Here is a 15,294-nt window from a genome sequence, read left to right as displayed (position 1 = left end):
TAAAAACTGTGGTCTTTGTGGTCACTAGCTTCATCCTTGGGTCTGTGAAAATTATAATTTTCAAAGTAACCACAAGCTACAAGAACAACAAGCATCTTTCTCCACTGACCTCTAAAGCAGGCGTGGACAGGAGGACGTGGGTGGACTGCACGACATCGGCTGCATGAATGTTGTTGTGGTAAGCTACATCTCCATGGTAGTGGTCCTCCAAGGTCATCATGAAGGTGATGAATGTGTCAATTGGGATCTTAAAGGTTTTCAGAAGGTCTCGCTCCTGGCGGGGTGAGGGGGAGGAGAGAGTCAGAATCACAGCAACTAAAAATGATAGTTTCTGTCTGTCTGTGTTGGGAGTCGCAGCTTAAAATACACTGCAGAAGCAGGCAAACATGACAGTGACGGAAACATGTTTACAGCATTAATCCCTTTTTATTTTGTGAAGTGTGCAGACTCTGAGCTGAGAGATCCTCCCACCTGGAAGATGGAGTACATGACCACCGTCAGAGGGCGGTTCCCGGAAAATTCTGCTATCTTGAATATATCCAGACCCCAACGATTGATGTTCTCGACCTCCTGGAGACGTAAACAGATCACCTTTAAGACACAGTGTGTGTATGTGTTGTATGTTTCTGTCTTTGTGTGAGTGTGTCTGGATCTACCTTGGCCAGCATGCTCTCCTGAGGTGTGCTGACTCCAAAGCGCGGGATGCAGGCGGACGCTAAGCCGGGACTCTGTGTGACCTTTTTCACACCACTGATCTGTGACATCGGCCTCTTCTTCTTCTCCTTCTCCTTAGGAGGTGGAGACAGGATCTCCACGTCATGTTGTTTCTCTGCGGGGACAGACATAGAAGCATGCTGTTAAATATATGTTTTTCTTTATGTAATTTAAAGACCTCTTTGCCTGCCTGTCAAACTGTCAGCGGGATGGTGTCAGATTCAAGCTGCTTTATCTGCTCTGATACAAACACAGAAAATGTACAGTTCTTATAGAGCTGCTGATGATTTCAAAATATATGAGCACCTCTTAAATTAAACAATAATGTACATTGTGGAGGAAGAGTCCTCTATATGAGTTGGATTGGATATGAGGTGACTTTTTTATTTCTGGTACACAGCCTCTAATAATAATAATACATTTTATTTATAGGCGCCTTTCAAAACACTCAAGGTCACCTTACAAGGCAGAGTGTGTTGATGTGCAGGAGTTCAGAGAGACACAGAGGAGCGAGGTTATGGATGGCCTAAAAAGTGAGGAGCAGAATCTTGAAATTGATGCGATATTTGCCAATGAAGCTGCTGAAGGACAGGAGTGATGTGATGATGCGAGCGGCAGAGTTCTGGACCAGTGGAAGTTCATGGAGGGACTTGAGAGGGAGACCGAAGAGAAGGACGCGGGACATTATTGATGTGAGCTTGGAATGATAGTGTGCTGTCGAGGACGACAACCTGAGTGGAGGGAGAAACTGAGGAGTTGTTGATGGTAAGAGAAAAGCTGTCAGATTTGGTGCCAATGAGGAGAACCTCGGTTTTATCACTGTTTAGTTTGAGAAAGTCGCAGCAGAACCAGGATTTTATTTCCTGTAGGCAATCAGAGAGGGAGGTGGGCGGGAGAGTGGAAGTGGGTTTGATGGACAGGTAGAGCTGGGTGTCATCCGCATAGCAATGGAAATGGATGTTAAATTTACAGAAGATATGGCCAAGAGGAAGAAGGTAGGTGATAAACAGAAGGGGCCCCAGGACAGAACCTTGGGGAACACCAGAAGGGACTGGAAATGACTGGGATTTGGAAGTTTTGAGTTGGATGAACTGAGTGCGTCCAGAGAGATAGGATTTTCTACTTCATCTACTGTGTACTCACAAATTAAAACGACGCACAAAGCTTCTGAAGAAACTAGTTTAACCACTTCTCGACAATTAATGAATCCTCTCAAAATCTGTGCTGTGATAATTATCTTACTATTACCTGGGTACTTACTGCTGTTACCGTTTGTGCTTTTATGAACTATGGCTCCTACCATCAACTACTCAACTTTCATTACTACTGTGACCACAACTTATATTATTATCTCTACTTATATTATTGCACTGCTGCTACAAAAACTACTATTTAACTACCTTTACTGCTAATAACACGAAAACTGCTGATAGCATAATCCATCTCCAATTAATCCTCTAACTAGTACTTACAATTTCCTGTAGTTAGAGATGCAGCTCCTTAGCACGCTTGCATTCTGTTACATACTGTACACATCACATGAAGTGTGTAATATTAGGAAGTGGACTCCTTTCACACCAGCTGACACAGCTGATACGTCAGTCCAAATGTTCAGCAGAGGTAAGACAATCTTAGGGCTTAAAGGAGATCACAAGTAAAGATGGTGTCATATGCAGTTCTTGTCTACCAAGCATACTGTGATTTTACCTTAATATTACACAAATACATGTTAAATTAATTTAGTTATTTTTGACATAATAAGATTTTACATGTTCTCCTTCTTAGCAGACTAAGAATCTGTATTGATGACCTTGTGAAAAACACGACTTTGCACTGGTCCTGAAGATCACACTCAGTATAAAAACAGTTAAAATGGTATATGTAAAATAAATAGATTGAAATTCAAGCTGTTTTATGTGTACAATAAATAGTACGTACTATATATAGACCAAGGTTAGTAGGTCAATGACAGGGAATGTATACAGGCTAAATATAGCACACCTGCAGCACACAGCTCTATTGTCAGAACACAAAAAGGTGTACATGAATGTCTATGAATGGACTCTAAGGCAGTAGGTGCAGAATAGTAGTGGTGGAAAGCTAAGGATGATGGGTAAATCAGCTTCTCAAAAGCTCAGCATTGCCTTGAGCTTGATGACGAAGCGCTTCTCGTGTTTTTCCAAACGTGTGATTAAAGAGGCTTCATCTCGGCTACAGGTGGGAGATTTTCCCCAACAGTGGAGCTTGTAATCCTTTCAGCAAAAAGCACAAAATATATCAAAGCACCCACCAACAGAATCAACATCATGTTAATATGATCTGTTGACACAAAGGTGCTGTCCAAGCAGACACAGTGCTGCTTTAAATGACTCATTCAAATCAAGGAAATAATGATCCCATTTTGACATCACACACAGCCTGCTTCACCTCACGTCCAGATATCATCCTATCATTCATCCGGCAGGTAAGATTGCTTCAAAAAATATCCAGATGAGGCAAGATACAAGCACACGCCGGCATAAAGATGCAGGGCGACCTGAGTGACAGCATCACAGGAGGCGCTGTCTGGCCTCTCTCACCTCTCTCGCAGTGCCTCCTCTTCCTCACACCCAAAACCATCGTGTTCATTTCCAAATGCAGCCGGGCCGAACGCCGAGGCACCCGCAACAAAACACCATCCGATTGACAGCTCCATCCCCGTTCGGCTGGACCTCCATCCTGCCGGCAGGGCTGTCGAAGACTGAGCCTCCTATTGATGCAACACGCCGTCTAATAATATTGCACCCTGTTGCTACGACAACGCCACACAATGTGTCCGGGAATGCTGTCTGTCGCCGCGCCTCCTTCTCTTTTAAGGAGGGAAAAATCCTCACCTTCCCCGTCCATCCCTACTGACAAACAGCCCTCCTCTCCCTTTTTCTCTTTTGAAACATGCTGTCTTTATATTTTCAGTTTCCTTTTCTCTTTTCTTGCCTTTAATATAATTTAACTCTACTCTTGGAAACATCCTTTATTTCAAAAGCCTCTCTTTCTGTCTCTACTCTCCTCTTACCTGCCCTTTCTTAACTATGTCCCTGCCAAAAACTGCTCTTGTCTTTGCTTCAGTAATGCACAAGTAAACTGTTCTTCCTCCTTAAAAAACATCCTAACATAAACACCAACATCAGTCTGATGTGATGGTCATGTCATTGAGCTGATGGCAGAACAGTCAGTAAAGCCAGCTGATGCAATCATGTTACATGGGCAGGGCAGCAGATGAAGACCTCACTGACATGTTCAGTGTTACATTCTCAAAACCATTTAAATCTGCCTTTAATCTGTGACCCCTCATTAAGTTATTGTTGTAATCTTTTATATACATACATATTTATCATATATCAATTCTGCACCTTGTTTGTTTTATACTGTTTATTGCTTTTACTGTCTTTGCTATTGTTTTTAACATGTGACGTTTAACATGTGACGTGTCTTTGAGTACTTTTTAAAGTGTAAAGAAAATATAAAATATAAAAATATAAAGAAAATGTATTATTATTATTATTCTGTGTAAGTGTAATTTCTGTATTTTCTCACTTATATCAATTAAAGCCGACTAAATACCAACACTTCTCTGCATGAGGCATTATAAGTAAACACTGCAGCCTCCAAAAATACAAGAAAATCATAAATATCTCTCTAAAGCAGTTTAGATATAAACTCAAAATTGTATCATTTTTATGAATGCACTATTATTATCACAGCTGTTGTAATATTCTGTGTCAGTTGGAGCTAATTAGACCTAAAAACTGAATCAGTTTCGATTAAAACACAGGTTAAAAAATGTTGAATTTACCAACGAGGCTCTCCGGTTCAAAGCTCTCCTTCACAAACAGTGGAAAACACTCATTTTTTTTGCATCTGCTTTTGAACTCACCTAGGAAGGTGTTGGCGATGAACTCTGACACCTGGTTCCCCGAGCGGCTTGTCTCTGATAGCTGAGTCAGCTCGCGGTTTAGCATCCTCTTAAACTGTGAAGACACAACAAAGCCAGGGAGGGAAGATGTGCTTAGTTTCAACTTAAGAAAAGTCTAAGAAACATGTTTTCACAATAAAATAGCAAAAAGTATTTTCAGAATTGATGTCAGTTTACATTTGCTTTTTCCAGCTTCTTAACTCAAAGAGGTGCAGCTGTTCTTTATCGTCATGAATGAGTATTTGATTGATGGTTGGACAAAATAAGCTGTCTGAAAAAGTCACTTTTGGCTCCTGGACATTGGGACACATTTTTTACAACTTTGTGACTACAGAGACTTAATTATTTTTTAGTTAATTGTGAAAATAATCAGCATATCAATGGGCAATGAGAAGGTTTGCAAACTGCAGCTACAGTGTAGACTAACTCACAGAACAGGTTTTATTTTAGCTAACTTGTTGATTTCTTTCTATGTAGCCTCCAGTCTACATGATGCATGAATGTGTTTGTGATATGTTGTTGTAATGACTGTATAATGCAAGAAGAAAGTAACATCTCGAACACCATGAGGGAATCTTTGTTGTTGGGAGTGAAAGACACTTGAGATGAATTCATGCCAAAAAGTTTTTTTCAAACAGAAATGTTTTAAGAGTTTCCTCTGGAGTTTTTGTTGCAGCGGCAGCTTCCACACTGGTTATGTAACAGCTCTGGCATGTGGTGGCAGAGGGAGGAGGGAGGGGAGCTGGGTGAGAGAGTGATGCTGCAGTGGTTACACTGCTACTCTGTGACACAAACATCCACTCTGCCATCAAGGTAACACTTTAACCAATATGTGTCTGTTTGTCATCTGCTTTACTTTGCCTGTAGCTTCTTAACACGGCTGCTTCCTCTCACATTCTCCTCAGGTTTCCTGCACACTATTACTCTCATACACACGTTATCACATATATGTTTACAAATGACACACTGCTGCTGTAAGCAAAGCCACAGCTCCTAAGTTTCATGTCACAAAATCAGGACAGCTGCTCCCTCCAACATGCATGACTTTTCCCCTCTATTCCTGTCTCTCATTCACACATATGCATGCAAAGACACACACACAATCAGCCCATCAATGAATCCAGTTCTGGGCAGGCTCACTCAGCCTTCAGCCCCCTGCAAAGCCTGCACTGCTGACCAACAGATCTCAATGTAAACAAGGCAAGCCAGCAGCTCCCCTTCTCGCTCACCTGTCTGAGTCTCCAGCACAGACTATCGCAGACAGCCGACGCAGGCATGTCAACCTGTGCATGTTGATGTTAGAGGTCGCAAGAACAACCAAAGCACAAGCAGACAAGTTTGCTGGCTTAGTGACGGGCTGTTATCTTCTCATTCATTCCTGCTTCACGCGCAGCAGGCTCGCTTTAATCATGAAAAAGAAGTCCGACTGGAAATAAAAGTTCCCACAGTCCCATGTGCTGTCCTGGAGGTGAGATGGGGGTTTTGGGGATCGGAGGGGAAGGGTGGGCTGGGGTGAGGCGGGGGAGAGTGTGGATTTGGTCTACCATCGGGGCGAGAGAGGGTGTGACTGCAGTCGCTCATCCAACTACTGTCACACACTGTCAATGAGAACCGTAGAGAGGGAGAGCGGGAGGCTGTGAGGAACCCCTCCCCCCTCCCCCGTCCGTCCTGTAGCAGTCCCCCCTTCTCTGACCAATCAGATTCATCTGGCTTTAGAGGCTGGGTGAGGAAGAATGCTCTGATTGGTTGACTGTGAGAGGAAGGCGGTCAAAGCGTAGTGCAGAGATGCAGAAAGGTGGGAAGTGGGGAAATACTGTTTAACTCTTTCAGGGGAGGGAGATGCCATTCATGAAGCTGAGCGTTCCTGGCAGCTGCATGTGTTATAACACCCGAGTTTCCCCTCGTGTGTGACGCAGATTAGAGGTTTTTCTAACAAATATAAACAGGAAAGAAGCTAAGCTTAACTGAAGCTTCTTTTTCAGCCACTCACACAGTGCAGAACAACTCATTTCCTACTTCTACAGGTCATTTATTAATCCAGTTTCAAGCTGCCTTAAAATCTATCCTGCTACAGACATTAAAATAAAAGATGTAAGAATAGCATGTAAATAGTTTAAGAGACCAAAAATCCAATTAAATAAGCTTACTGAATAAATAACAGCCACAAGAAAACTCAACACCTTGATGTTTTTCAGTCTGTCTGAGGTTGAGTCAATGTCACCTCACCTTATTGGATGCCATTTCGCTGACAGAGTGTCTCGTCTGCAGCGTCTCCAGCTGGTCCAGACACCAGTCCAGTTCCTCCAGCGTCTCCACCGCCAGCTTCTGGTAGGGCTCCTCTGAAAGGTCAGAGGTCAAACACAAACAAGTTACGATCAGTTCAGTGAAAACGTCTGCATCTAAAATTGTGTGAAGCGAAATAGAGGTGTGATATCGCTCATTTAAATAGCTTCTTCAGCTGCTTTAACACAACCTGTTGGGAATGGGAGCCTTTTTATTTTACAGGTGTTAAACCTGCAGCAGAGGTAGTTACAGAGCTGATTTAATGTCTATTAAAACAGCACTGCAGGACTGAATATCTGCTAACATGTTATAAACAATGCAGGGATATTAACACTGACCTGTAAGACATGGCTTACACATGGGTGGCTGGTTGCTGCAGCTCGGCCGCCTGGAACAGGGAACACATGAGGTGTTAGCAGAACGTGAAGACAACAAGCAGTTAGTCACCCAGTCTGATTTTTGTTGTTCTTACTTGTTTGTCACACGATCTTGCAGATGTGTCAGAGCAGCAAAGTTACTCCTCACTGTTCGTAGACTGGCAAGAACCTGAAAGGAGAACAAGAGAGAAGTGGGTGCGACGCAGTCGAGTTGGACCTCCTGTCTGATGGTAGCGCTCCTGATGTTTGTATGTGAACATAAAGGAGGACATGATGGCCGTACACCTTAAACTCAGTTTGCACAGTATTGTTAATAACAAATCTCTTGAAATGTGCCACATAAATTAGTTTGATATATAAACTGTGTCTGGGCAAAGTAACTTCATATATTAGTTTGAAATATAACATGCACACAGATTGTGTTAAGACTCAGCACAAGCTGTTCAGTACAAAGAGAATGTGTGTGGGTGTTTTCTGTGAACAAATGAACCATCACTTATTTGTCAAACCGGTGAGTAAGGGCCACTGAGGAGCCGTGTGGAGTGTCAGGACACTTTCAATTAGACAATAGTTTCAATGACAACCATGGACGGCAGAATGTAGTCCAAGGGCAGCAGGTAACTTCACTTTATATTTATATTTAAACTTTAATGTGTAAATCTTCAATGCACAGAACTAGTGCCTTAAAAGAAATTCATTGGGGTCCGTTTGTGTGAGAGGGACCTGCAGGAGTTTACAGCAAAGAATATCCAAATCTAAATACAGTCAATCTCCGAAAAAAGTACTTATATTAGCAGATAATAATCAAGATCCAGTTTGTGGAGAGAGGCTTACATTTACCACACCTTGCTTTGTGCCACATGCCGGGCTACCTGACAGGCACACAATGAACAGCACCTTACGCTGAAATAATGCTTCTTAGCTGAAGTAATAAATGTATTCAGTAGGTAAACTTTCCTGGCCACGACACTAATGAGGCCTAACTGACAGAGTTTTATGAATCTTATTTAGAATGAGAACAAATCATTGACACCAATGCGAGCACAATCAGGAAGCTCCCGCTCTTGCAGAACCAGCAACACAAAATGCTACTAACCTGTGCGAATGGAGTCACTATCATGTCTTCTCCATGCCTGCAAAAACCACAGACAAACACAAAGAGACGTTTAATGAAAAGGTCATGTGACACTTTGACACTTGATTCCAAAAACTCACAAATAATAAGAACAAACACGTTTGTTGTAATTGTCTTTAGGGGGTTTAAGGGGGGGTGAAAGGGGGTGCTACAGTTTGCTTTGACCCACGGTTAGTGTCAAATGTCAAACTGGATATAAGGAGAGGAAAGGAGATTAAGTTATACAAATGTTTCTTAGAGGCAAAGATGCAGAATAGAGACGTCAGCGGGTACAGCTGAAGAGCCAAAGCTTCAAACACTTCTAAATAAGACTGGAAACTTAATCATTACTACATCTACCCATTGACATTAACTTAATCATAATGAACCTGCATTAAGTGATGTTTTAGTATTAACTGTAAATCAAATTTAAGCTCTATGTTTCGGGTCTTCATCCTCATATAAAAGCAGTTTACCCCAGCTGATTATCAGAGACGTTGAGTGTATGCTTCCTGTTCCACGTGAAGTAGCACAGTTATTAACTTAACTTTGAACAAAGTTGAGTAGGTGCTGGGACACTTGTTTCCAACAAGATGTTAATGTTATGTATTAAAAATAACTTAATGCAGATTTAATTCTGCTCTTACAGAAGCCGTGCCTCCAAGATACACATCTGTATAACTTTGTGCAGGTGACTGTGCAGAGCAGTGTTCATGCATTTGGTGACTTTTCTGGAAGCTTTAGGGTCACAACATGCAGGCTAAATCTATGCTGCCAGTGAGAAGTACCCTCTTATATAGGCTACGTTCGTGTTCAGGGGAAAGGTGATGTTAAAGTGTCGAAGTTTGGAAGAGGTAGTAGCATGGACTCATGACAACATGGCACAGCCCAAAGAGATAGGCAGAACATCACAGCAGCCTTCACACTTGGTCTCACCGAGGCAGCCAACTGACTTCCCAATGCTTCAATCCTTCCTCCCTTCAAAACAAAGGAGCGACAGCTATTGGTGGTCGAGGCCCCACTTACACTGTGGCTTCAAAGAGACTGCTAGCTGCACAGAGAAACCTTCAGCTGCACAAACAGGCAGGAACCAGATGAAGAACTGGTTCCTGAGTTTAGGTCACAGCTCGAACTTGAGTTTCTACATCCGGACTTAACTTGACTGCTTTTATTTTTACAGACAAACATGAGGTCTGTTACCAAAAGCCTCTGTTACATCGACAAATATTGACAATAGATTTCAGTGTTTCTGTGGTAGCCCTACTGTAACAGTAGTGATACAATCCATGTGTTCTTTTGCCTAAAACTATTTATGCGTATTAAATACAACTTGACACAATTTAAAGCTAAAATATGTTTTAGAAATGTACTAGATGTATCCTTTTTTGGATTGACCTCTGACTGACCTCAGAAACACAGATTCAGTGAACTGTTGGTATCCATCACCTTGTCTGGAGTCAGATGAACATTAAATAAATATCCTTTGCATATTTTTAAAGCTTATTAAGTTATTAACAGCTTCAGTCAACCTTACCATCGTTTGCAAACCGACAGATCTCCCTAAAAACCCAGCTCAGCAGCCCCACAATGCAAGACGAAGCATGATGTAGAGGCTACAGGCCGGTCGGTTTGTTGGCGTCGAAGTGACACAGAGAAGATCTTTGAAATACTCACAGGTCGCTGGCCGTGGACGAGTTGCGGGACATGGTTTTGGGCGAAAGGTCGAAGTCTGAGTCGGAGCGGTAGAGGAAGGACTCGCGCCGCTGGCTGTGGGGGAAGTTGGCCTGAAGAACCAGACCAGAACCCGGGCTCGTCTGAGAGTCCAGTGGACTGCGACCCACCGACAGGCCATTCTCCACATCAAAACTACAGAGACAGAGAGAGAGGACATACATGAAAACTTCTGTTATAGCTTCTGTTATCCAGTCAGACTGAACTGCAAATTTCTGTGACTTCATTATTCTTTTAATTGCAGTATTTTGGCAGTTAATACCTGAATAATGCTGCTACCAATAATATTACTGCTTCAGATGCTGCTCCTACTGCTGTAAGAACTCTTACTACAGCCACTACCACAAATACTACTTCTACCACAACTGCCAATAATAATAAACTTAATTTGCTTACTACAATAATATATGTTCCATAACGAAATCAGCCATCAAGTTCATAAATGGGACAGAACAAGTTAAAACATTGAATAAAATGAAAACAACACCGGCGGCACCTTTGATAATCGGTAAGATATCCAAGATATTGTTTTGAACAGTGAATAAAACATTGATCGGGGTTGTGGGTATTATTGTGACACATTTTCTGTGCAGCACATGACAAGCATATCCAAAACCAGTCACCCTGAGGTGCATCTGTACACATGGAGACAGAAAAAAGAGACAAGGATAAGAGAATCAAGTGTGATAAGGCCTCTGCAGATTAAGTGTCCTATTATCAAATGTTATCCCAACACAGAGGCATGTTACAAGTTAAAGTTCAAATCGTCGTATTAATAAGAACTAAATCAAAGTCTGCTTGATGCTGTCGTCTCTGCTCTCCTCGCTGTGAGCCTCTTTTAAACAGGCGACCTTGTGATTTTTTTGCTTTTCGCTATCAAACGCACACTCGCACACATCTTTCCCTCTGCTATCTCTGTGTGACGTCAGCACTGCCTTCATGTGAGGTACGTCAGAGGAGCTACCTACCAATACAGCCCCCCTGCACCGCTCTCAACGCTGAAAGGCAGCCCGTCCCTTATTACTGAACAAAGTGATATACGTCTATGAGTATCATTTTAAAAAAGGTTTTAACCCCTGTGAGCTAACAGTATCACAGCTCAACAAGCTCTGATTCAATCAATCAAAGTCCTTCCAGTGGAGGTGAGCTGATTCAGCACGGTCTGACAAATTCTTTTTTAGCCTGTTTTTTTAAATACACTCTTCAACCACAACAGAGCAAAGAGCTCAAAGAGGGTCAGAGGAGAGCTTGACTTTTGTGCACTTTTATCTGAAAAAATAGAGGTGATTGTTGCGGTAGTGGCGGATGGATGCATGCATTTTTCCAGCCTCAGCACGGCCCACGTTCCCTCAGCGGGACTGTGCCTTGCTCAAGGACACGCTGACTCGACTGATAAAGGGGGAACGGAGCACTGGTCAATCCCCGGACAAGACTGAAGATTAAAACCGGCGACCTTTGGGCTACAACTATTCACCGCTTCTCTAACAACGCATTTTTGTAAATAAAAGAAACTAATGTTAGAATTAGACTTTAAAGCTCCATTGTGTGGACACTAAATATAGTCATCTCTCACTGCCCCACATTCTCTGATTATAACAATAGCAACAGAGCAGCAACAGAGCAATGGACGCCTGCCTCCTATAGTCTATTTTTAGCTCAGAGTGCCTCCGGCGCTCCAGCAATAGCAGAGGCTGATAAATGAAAGATGGCTATTATGCAATCGATGCTGAATGAAAGGCCCAATTCACAGAAGCAGAGAGAGAGAGCAGAAAGGAGGAGGGTGTAATGAGGAAGGCTGTATCCAGCACAGTGATGTGCCTCAGCATCTCCCACCTGATTGGTGTGACATGGCAGAGATGGGCGGGACTGCAACAGGGCTTACCTCAATGATAACCCCCCCCCACACCTCACCCGAACCTATTTTACTCCCCCTGGCTCGGTGTAGTCGGCCGTGACGAGGCTCCATCAGAGGAGACCAGTGACGTCAGAGGCTAAAAATAGATCTGCCTGCCAGGAAAGAGGGGCACTAGGAGACTCGTGACGGGGCTTACGTAGATACCCCCCCATACAGACAGGGTGCAGATGATTTCTCCCCTCCTCATGAATACACTTATGAACATATGAAGGATTTTAAATGTTATAGTGATGACATTCACTTTATTTCCTTTATTCAGCTGAATCTAAGTGATCAGGTAAGACGTTGAAGCTCAAGGACACTTTGACACCTTGTACATGTTCGCTTCCAAGACTGCGGTTAGAAGGTCTCCTGTTATGAGTCATGTCCTTCATGCCCAACCAAAACATTACTATTTAGACCACCATGGAACACCAGATCATCTGGTATCATTTTAGTGGGTAACCTTTGAAGGAAAAGTTACTAACGCCTCCATACTGTCTTTAAATGCAGAATTAACCTAGAATATATTGCCCTACAGTGAAATGAGGTTCTAACACCAGAGTCTGCATCACATCAGAGGCCGGTGACGCAGATATTTAATCTGACATTAACTCAATATATTGGATTTGCCTTGCTTTTAAAAGGATGCACTGATGAACGCACTGAAGTTTTCCAAACACAGAATGTGATAAAATAATGGCAGGGAAAAGGAAAACTTACTTCTTTTTATTTTTTTTATATTTTATGTGATTTGCACAAGTTATTATATTTACATTCTCCAGACTCAGTATCACCATTGAGCTTTTCAGCTGCTGCTAGACAGTGGCTCTCACTCCCATTCAGAAGCAGAAGCCAGCAGATGTCTGATGGAGAGACAGCTCCCACTACTGGGGAGAATATGGTACTGCAACATGTGTCACTAACTCGTGTCCTGTTCTTGCACCACATATTTTTAAGTAAATACATTAAAAGATGCATCTACACCCCAACCAATTTTCAGGTTACAGTTAAATCTATAGCTTATAGATTTTTTTACATGTTTACTCAACAGGCTGTGCTTTAAAGTATTAACTATAATGTAAATGGAGTTTTCTGGCAATGTAACATTTAGATCAGGGAGTGTGGAGTTGCATGTTCCCCACGTACCCTACCTCTAGGGGGTGCATGTGAGGAAAAATGTAATGGTGGTGTAATGGTGTATTTATTTCACCAAGTGAAGCTTTTCACTTGAAAATCAAATGGATCTGCTTTTTGTCCATCTGTTTCTGAGCCTCTGCATGTGTCAATCTAATCTTTCTTTACTTGGTGGCTCATGTGTAACTGCACTTTGATTCAAATTAGGCTACTGATGTTCTAATGTCCGTAAACACTCTGTTATGTGTGGTAATTGTAATTTAAACTCGATTAAATTTTTCTTTGATGCGTCTGAAAATATGACAGACTTTTCCCCATCTTCTCTCATGATGGGCCTATCTGCCTGTGCGTTGCTCCTCGCCCTCACTCATCTTCTTTGCTCTTTAAAAGGGACGAATTGTGCGGAAGTTTGTTGCAGTGTAGTTTCAGTTTCGATTTTAAGAGCGCATTGTTGTGATCTGTTGAATATCTTAATTATGTGAGCAGAATTAAACTTTAATGCGCCTATAAATAGGCTATGTTGCATGTCGGGGGTTGGGGGAACATCAACCCGGTTGGGATGTAGAGTGGGGTGCGTTGCATAAAAAGTTTGGGAACCGCTGATTTAGACCATCATGAGGCTGTAAAGGTGACTTCTAAAAATATGTGTAAGTGCACTACTAACCATTGCACTTGCACTTCCACCACTATATTAGTCCAACAAACCACCACCATCTTTGCAACAGGCACTCCTTGCTTCTGCAACTGGCCAACACAGGCCTCCTCTGTTTAAACTGGCAGACAGGCGAGCGGGCGTCTTGTTCAGTTGCAGAAAGCACAACAAGCTGACCTTGGTGCGTCTCCTGCCTCCAGCATTGTTTTCCACATCTCTGACGTAAGTGACAGCTCCCTTTTCTCTCTTTAACCCTGTTTTTACTCAACTTTTCTCACAGTCACACTCACCCACACACGGCCCACATCAAAGTCGACTTTTGTTCCCAGGATGTTTAGCTTGAACCTCATCACAATGTGGAGGGAGAGGGATGCTTTCGCTTGAGACCGATCGAAAAAGACCGCAGTTATCAACAAAGTTTCCCTTATTACGTCTCTTGTGTTAATTGTTTGCACATGTATTTGCTTTTGCTGAAAGCTGGGGGATGAGATTTGATAATGTTAAAAGTTAGGTTGGTCAGTCTAAAGTAGCTATATTGAAAATTGAAACTCAATATTTCCAAATTAGCCAAATGAGCCGTTACAGAGGGTTAGCCTCTATAACAGCGCGAAAACTTCAGACATGAAATGCAAAGTCCGATCAGTTCCAGACAATGTCCGTGGACGCATGTTCGTGATTCACTCGTGGGAACCGGGGCCGAGGGATTTAAGGAACTTTCTGTTACGCATGTGAGAGTGGTACAGAAAACAACAGTCAAGGCCAGATGTTATTTGATGGAGGATGACACAGGCCCGGGGTCAGAGGTCAACCCTCACACACACATACACACACACGCTCCCTCCTGTTTTCTTCCCTCATAGCGTGGGAATTGTACGAGGGGCCCAAAACATCACACCAGGAAGGAGGCGAGAGGTGAGGAGGAGAGAGGAGGAAAGGGAATGCTTTATGAATGTGTGTGTGTGTGTGTGTGTGTGTTTGTGTGTGTGTGTGTGTGTGTGTGTCTGAGTGAGAGAGAGAGAGAGAGAGAGAGAGAGAGGGAATGGCCAAAATGTACTTTTGACTACTTTAATTTTAGTAATTACTTTAATAAATTTTCCAGCTAAAGCTAGCTTCTGAAGTAATACGCGAGGAACATGTGAGAAGGGTGTGTGTCTGTGTGTTTGTTTTTAGGGGTGGGGGGGGGGAGGGGTCAAGGAGTGAAGGGAGTTTGTTTGCTTTACACCTAAAGCCTTTTGTACATTTGATCTGAAAGCAGCAGAAAAACAAGCGGCCTCCCCCTCATCCAGCCGCCTGCCAAACAGATCTTTCCGTTCACTGTCACTGTGTGTAGCTACTTTGTAAACTGTGTGTGTGTTTGTGTGTGTGAGGTGTGTATGTGTTTATATACTCGTAGCAGAACACAGGGATGTGTGACAAACAGGAAAAGTCATTTATGAAGGC

The 15,294-nt window shown here is 42.7% G+C and overlaps 1 protein-coding gene across 1 annotated transcript in view; it reads right to left on the bottom strand.

Moving 5' to 3' along the window:
- LOC138606908 (3',5'-cyclic-AMP phosphodiesterase 4C-like) overlaps positions 1-15,294 on the bottom strand; it is a 28,647-nt gene that overhangs the window by 3,642 nt on the left and 9,711 nt on the right. The window contains exons 2-11 of the mRNA XM_069679384.1: positions 10,115-10,306; positions 9,377-9,418; positions 8,423-8,459; positions 7,422-7,495; positions 7,288-7,337; positions 6,893-7,005; positions 4,628-4,721; positions 657-829; positions 472-570; positions 110-274 (exon numbers count right to left, since the gene is read on the bottom strand). Of these exons, the coding sequence (XP_069535485.1) occupies positions 110-274; positions 472-570; positions 657-829; positions 4,628-4,721; positions 6,893-7,005; positions 7,288-7,337; positions 7,422-7,495; positions 8,423-8,459; positions 9,377-9,418; positions 10,115-10,306 (1,039 nt within the window). The remainder of the gene's footprint in view (positions 1-109; positions 275-471; positions 571-656; positions 830-4,627; positions 4,722-6,892; positions 7,006-7,287; positions 7,338-7,421; positions 7,496-8,422; positions 8,460-9,376; positions 9,419-10,114; positions 10,307-15,294) is intronic.

Source organism: Semicossyphus pulcher, unplaced genomic scaffold (genome assembly GCF_022749685.1).
Source record: "Semicossyphus pulcher isolate SPU_LCO1_2020_fin unplaced genomic scaffold, fSemPul1.0.p SCAF_4, whole genome shotgun sequence".
In the NCBI taxonomy this organism is placed as follows: Eukaryota; Metazoa; Chordata; class Actinopteri; order Labriformes; family Labridae; genus Semicossyphus; species Semicossyphus pulcher.
The sequence above is the reverse complement of the archived record's forward strand: the minus strand, read 5'-3'. Positions and strand labels throughout refer to the sequence as shown.